At 32.6% G+C, this 7,144-nt stretch overlaps 1 protein-coding gene across 1 annotated transcript; it reads left to right on the top strand.

Annotated features, from left to right (window-relative positions):
* Nucleotides 781–3,091, top strand: LOC105166414. The gene is made up of 5 exons (XM_011085756.2): nt 781–907; nt 1,061–1,110; nt 1,516–1,597; nt 2,491–2,546; nt 2,724–3,091. The coding sequence occupies exons 1-5, from the start codon at nt 844–846 to the stop codon at nt 2,871–2,873; spliced, it is 402 nt and encodes a 133-aa protein (XP_011084058.1). The 5' UTR covers nt 781–843; the 3' UTR covers nt 2,874–3,091.

Genomic DNA, 7,144 nt, shown 5'->3' with positions numbered 1-7,144 from the left:
CTCCGTTAAGTCTTTAGGGTAATTAAGGTTGCAATTGTTTCAACCAGAAATTTAACAGAACTAAGGCTCGAGACTAAAACCGCAAATTTTTTGGAGTTACGGAATGAATGTGGTAAATTTAAAAATAATCAGACTAAATTTACAATGAAATTAACTTGTGGGACATAAAATACAATTTTTCTTATCGCCACTTATTTCTTCAAAGGAAACGAACCAAATTTTGCCTCATGACCATAGAATTTGGACAACATGAAGCAGGTAGGTGTGTGGTTTGTTATTTGTCATATTGTGGTTTGCTGGGGACTTAATTTCGGAGCTCTTAAAAGAGGGACAAACTCCCCTGGTAGGAAGGAGGGAGTGGTGATGGATACAAACAATAGAAAAAGCAGTATCTGATTATTGCCAACAAGCTGTCTAGTTTGGAGCTCTTTCAAGCTTGAATTTTACCAGTTTCAAGAAAATGGACCCCTTATTCTCTGAGGTCACTTGTGTTTTGTTCCCCTACAAATATGACTTTGGAACTCCATTTAGGCACTAATTTAATCAAGAAACCCTCAACACACTTTATTTTATCACCACTTTTTCAAAGAAGACAATCGAAATGCAAACAAAGGAGACACCAAAAGCATACACAACTGCAGATGGTGGCATTTAATATCATGCCATGTTCAAGAACTAACATGGGGCCCTTTGCCTTTATGGAGTGTGTGTGTGTGTATGTGTGTTGGGCGTTGAAGATATATAAAGCAATAGCCTTCGACCATTTACCAGTGGTTAAATTAAACCTATTTTTTTCTGCCGAGAGAGAAGAAAGAAGAGAGAGAACCACTCTGCCGGCTAGCGATGAGGTCTTGGCTGTTGATGTTTCTGCTACTTCTATCATCACTTCTAGTTCATGAAGCTCAAGGTACACACACACACACACACACACACACATATATATATATATATACACGTCGAGGACGAGTACTAGTGATTAGATGACGAAGTCTTGGTTTGTATCTAATGTAGAAGGCTGTTTAATGACTTCTATTGATAATCTTCTGCTTTCAATGTGAAGGTATACGGTTGCTGAAAGGATCTGTAGCAGATAGACAACATAACATCCAAGTAAGTGTAATGTTCTTGAATTCAATCACACACACTAGCTAGATTAGCTTGTTTTGAAATTTTTGGGTTAATTACATTCACAGCCGTTGAGATTAGGTCCAAATACACAAAACACTTCCTATTTTTTATAAAATTACAGACATACCTCTTGAACGGGGTTAGTCTGACGTACCTCGAATGGTGTTTATGTAATTTTTAACATGAATAGAGGTGGATTCTTAATTACAACTACAACATCAAATGGTGTACTTGTGGTCTTGTAATTTTGTGTATTCGGACCTAATTTCAGAAGCGTTTCTAATGTAATTTACCCAGTAATTTTTACCGGGTTTGAAATTGGAGCTATGTATTAAAATTCATGTAATTGACTATAAAAAATTAAAATGTTTTTGTATTGATGAACAGGAATTTCTTCCGGGGAAGAGAAACAATTATGAAGGTGTTGATGAAGAGGCTGTTATTATGTGCAAAAGCAAGCACTGCTCAGGTAAAAAGAAGAGAAAATTATCTAGAGTACAAAAGGAAACTCACCATTGGTTACCAAGAATTCATGAAGATTACTATGGACCAAGAATGCACAGGCCTAAGCACCCTACTCCTTTTATTCAAACAACTCTTTGTCCTTTCTAATTTCAGACATTTAGCATTCTTTCCAAGATTTCATTTTGAGTAGAGCACAAGATCTAGCTAGAGATCATCATGACCATTCAATTTTGTAGCTTCTCCAAAATTATTACATGTACTTCCTAAGTAGCTTCACTGATCCATAGCGATGTTGCTTGACTGTTCTAACTTTCTTTGAGTTGTAATATTCTCCTGGAGAATGAATGAAAAGACCAAGTCAGAATATGTTGATTTCCAGCTCCCATTTCTCTTGTTTTAACCATACGAAATTAGAGGGGAAATTGCATTTTCTTGTCCCGTAACTTAGGCGTAATACATTTTCAATCATATTACTTTCCGGATTCTTTAAATATTTAGTCTCATAACTTGCACAAAAGTTATTTCACCTACCAACCTTCATTAGCATATCGACGGAGAAAATCACATGCAAATCACTTGACCGTTGTCTCTTTAGAATATAGGGCAATGGCCATAGACTAGGACATGGTATTTTAGTCAATTTCCTAAGAGAAGTCGGTATATGGATTGATAAAAATGAGATTTTTTTATATTTACAAGACTATTCCCAAAAATTCCATAAACCATTAATCGGACTGAAAATGCATAGAGCCTAACTAATGAGACAAAATATGCTATTTCTCCAAAATTAGACATATATGAAGTGATTTATTCCATTTATTTCTACCATGAAATTAAGGAGCTTAGTGGAAATATCTCAAATAATGACTCAATTTATTATTTTTACGTTGTTTGCAGGAAGGATTAGAAAACTAACTATGACCCTCATTTCTAGCACTCCTACAATTGCTAAGGTTGGTATATTTACTTAGATTGTCATGAGTTAGGACAACATTAATATTTTCAAGAAAAACTTTCAAAGCTTCACAAAAGAAGAAAAAGAAAAAATTTCAAAGAAAAAAAAAAAACCCTTATCTCTCTTCTTCATGTATTGTTAATTTCCTTACATGATTTCCCCGGTTCATGTACAGAATGACAAGAATGAAGAGAACAAAGAAGAAAATCTGTCTGTAAATCCCTCATCAACGAATCAGCAAGCAGGTCAACCTACTCCTGACATTTTAAACATAGCTGGAATGGATTATTCCCTCGCCAGAAGAAAACCACCAATACACAATTAACACTTGAAGAGGGGAAAAATTAAAAAAAAAAAACTTCAAAAAATAATAGTAATTTAAATAAAGGAACAAGAGGACTTGTCTTGGGAAGGGTGCATATATGTAAATATGTATAGGTGTCGGACAGCATTGCAGAAATGCTGCCACTTAGGAAGATTATGTACATATATTATATTGTGTAATGATTCCTAAATTATAAGGTAATGATTGTGATGATCGAATGATGAAGCACTAGAGAAAGTGCTTTTTAGCAGTCTTTGTATTTAAATAATAGTTAGTATGTGAAAAGTAGAGTGTTCAAAAAGTAATATACTTTAATGATATATGCTTAGGATCTTAATTCTGACAAATATGCTGATCTATTTTACCAAATTTTTGCTATTTTGATCGGAGAATATCTAGTTGCCTGCTGATCGATTGAAATTGAGTATTCTACAGAAACAATAAGAAAGAAGCTTATTTGGTATTGGGTGGTTCTCAATAAAAATTCTATGATATCAGTTGATGAGTTTAAGAACAATGTGTATGTTAGAATGAAAGTAAAAATGACATACCACTACTTAAAATGCTTAGAGGTATTTACAGGGCTAGATGCTGGTACCTATATGAATTACGTGTCATCATCCCGAACTCTCAAGTTCAAGACTATTGGATGGTCCGAATTTTGGATCTCAGTTCAGGTTGGGTTGGTTCATGACCCAACCCAGAAGAAAAACAGGAGGATCTTAAACCCTATTTGATATTTGGCTTCTTTTCTTTTTGCGGGGAGGGGGGTGCATTTTAGCTTTTTCGGTGCTAAATTATATATATTCCTATCAACAACATATGATGTAAGGAAGGATCATCGTTTTTCATGATATAATTCATGGAGAATGATAGATTGCCGAAATCGTCAAAATTATTGATTCTAAAACTGTAACAGTAGTGAAATCAGGTCTAATTCCTAGAAAACTATGAATTGATTTCTCAATCTTAATTGTAGCAACCAAATTTGGGGGGGGGGGATATCAAAAAAGAAAAATAGGGGGTTGGATTGAGAATTAACTTCTAATTAATATAAACTAAGTAGAAAGCAGAAATAAATAAATACTAATAGTTTGTAGCACACTCTATGTGTGTGCAACTTTTATAAATAATATTTATAATAAAATATTTATTATTTAATAAATATTTATAAAATAATAAGTTTTTATTAGATTTTTATAAAAAAATAGTGACAAAAAATGAATGAATTTTTTTCTTTTTAAGAAAAAGGAATTACTATTAAAAGATCATAATGGGGGAGAAGTTAGATGGATGGGTGGAAGTTAATAAATATATTAATAAATTAAATAAAATATTAAAATTGACACTCCAAAATAATTGAGACACTACACTATAAAAAAAGACGGAATTTGTGATTGCTTTTTTGTAATGGTCATTGTAACTGTTTTGTTATGGATTGGACGTGCTGATATCATTGAGTGGGTGATAAAAATATATTTATTTTGTGACGGCCACAACCGTTACTAAAGCCGTTACAAAGATGTAGTGTGCATAAAACCGTTATAATTTATTGGCAGTTATTAATTTGCTAAGATTTTTGTAACGACTAGATTTTGTTTTGTAAACGGCTTTTAGGTAAAATAAGAAGCAATTATAAAAACCTAAAAGCCGTTTACAAATGATTAGTAAAAGCCGTTTGGATTTTTTTGATCATTTTTCAACTTCATTAAAAGTCATGTCGTTAACGGCTTAAATCCAAGAAGGCCAGCTAAGCCCATAAAAGAGTCCAAGATTCACTATAATTCATAAATATTCCCAACAGATATTTAAAAATGGGGGTTGTTGATAGAAGATAAACAAATTACATTGATGGAAGAAAAGATTTTCCCAACAAAGAAAAAAGGATATTTCCATAAACGAAGGCCCAAGATCAAACCTATCAAATCAACATGGCATGCCAAAATAGCCTTAGTCAATGAAATTCAACCATGTAATAGGGGTTGGTGAGAGATAACGCAGTACTTAACATCGTACCTATCCTAAATAGCATAAATTCCTACCAGTATAAATACCCCACCTATTCTCTCATTGGAGGGGGTTAAATTTTTTTTTGGAAGAGCTCTAGTCGGAAGCGTGTTGAATCGCATCATTTTAAAATACATTTAGTTGATCCCGTTTTCCGACGACATCAATAAATGCCGGATATTAACGGATATAAATCCATCTCAATTTAATTTTCTTTTTTTTTATTGATATTGAGTCTGAACTTGAGCCTAATAAATTTATATGAGCTAAGTCTAAGTCTTTTTTTTTTAAATTAGACTTGAATTAGGCTCTTACTATGTTCATTCACTGACCTGCTATCACATACTGAAATCAAAATGAACCTCAATTTGCAAGATCCTTCAATTAAAACCCAAATCTTGGATAATCAGAGTTACGTATATTGGCAAGCGGAACACATTAATTGGAAAGGGTTTGAAATATATGTATGTAACGTATGCTACTTCTGTCATGTTCAATAAGAATTTTCAGACTTCTTGTATAGGGGAGTCTCTATTTTGTCTTTGTCCAATTTATTGCCAACGTTACGCACATTGATTGTCCATCCTGACACTCTAGCCCTCTGCCCTTTGTTGGGTTAATTAGGGTTTGGCCCAACCTCAAATTGCAGTGACCCACAAAACTTGAGAAGCTCTGTGAGAGCACAGGTTTGCATTATGTTTTAGAAGGGTTTTTTTTTTTATACTTTTTTTAAATTTACATTATTTAAATGATTTCTCCTCATTTCTAACGTTGTACTTGATGTTATTTTTTTGTATAATTTTGCTCATTCGAAATCAATAAAATCATTACTGATGTCTTGCTAGCGGTCGAGATTGAGGTTGAGTAAATATGAATTTATTAGTTTGAGTCCCATCAAGCGTATGGATATTAATTCAATGACTTTATATGAATTTATTGTAATTTATTTCGTAGTTCTTTATTATATTGATGTATTAATTAAATAAATATAATGTGTTTTTAATTTATTAAAATATTAATTTTGTAGTTCTTTCATGTTTCAAAAAATGAAGCAAATTACTGCCTATCAATGGTCTAGATAAGGGGATAATTTATTTTATTTTTCAAAACATAGGGGTAATTTGCTTTTTTATTTTTCACATGGATGTTTTTGTTCATTTCTCATATCACGGAGGGTAAATTGCATTTTTCGTGATTTAAAATATATGTCTTGATTTGATTACCACTTTGAATTAAAAAAATAAAAAAATCTAATAATTTAAGTGTTTTTTTTTTTACCAATAGAACATACAATTGAAAGTTAAACCATATTATTATACAGATTTGGTTTCTAAAAAATAAGAAAAAAATTGTAAAAATGAATTTAGTGAACAAGTTTTTAAGGCAGATTTAACTAAACTTGGTCAACCTGATATATCTCAGTCAATCCTAGTTCTAATCGTGCATGGTTTGTTTAGTTAGTTAATTGATTTAAAGGGTTTTCAAATGGCGTAGGACTCTCTAAAGTAAACCCCGTATCTTGCTATGTACATGCTTATAAACAGTGGTCAAACTCTCTCTTATTCTCTCATTTTTCTCTCGATTTTTAGGTTGTTTTGAGCATATATTTTGCAATCCACACGAATATACACTTTATCATTATTCTACATCATTATTCTCAAAGTTTTCTTTACTCTTTTTTTAGTAAAATCATTATTGACTTAAGCATCAAGTGCTAATATTTATTTTGCAGGGTTAGTCCTTGTTGATCTCAAAATTTTTCTTGAAGATCCTTCGAACTTTGTGGTGTGAGCAAAAATCCAATACGCATTCGATATGTTCAATACAAAAGTTCTTGATGTCCCAAATTTGAAGATAGACGTGATGACCTCTATCCTGATCCATAGGTTGAAAAAAGGAACTCTAGCCTCAGCGTTGGCTACAGATCCCTGGTTGATGTGGAAGGGTTACATCTAATTACTAAGTAGTATATTCAACAAGTGGAGATAAATATCTTGAAGTAAAATAAATAGAAGATTCACGGGGGAAAGAAGATGATAAAAAGAAAAGAACAAAAGGGAAACGACAAAACAAAGCCTCAAACTGAAAAAGTTCCAGTCCCAAAGTACAAAAGATTTCATGAGTATACACCTTTGACTACCATTACAACAGAAACCTTTATGAATATTGAAAAGAGATGTTGTAGTGGCCGCCCAGTATAAGGCCAACTCCTTCGGAAAATGGCTCCAAGTTTTATTCCAAGTTCCACAAGGATAAAGGACATG

The sequence above is a fragment of the Sesamum indicum genome, linkage group LG7, assembly GCF_000512975.1.
Source record: "Sesamum indicum cultivar Zhongzhi No. 13 linkage group LG7, S_indicum_v1.0, whole genome shotgun sequence".
Classification (NCBI taxonomy): domain Eukaryota; kingdom Viridiplantae; phylum Streptophyta; class Magnoliopsida; order Lamiales; family Pedaliaceae; genus Sesamum; species Sesamum indicum.
This window is presented reverse-complemented; position numbering and strand designations above follow the sequence as displayed.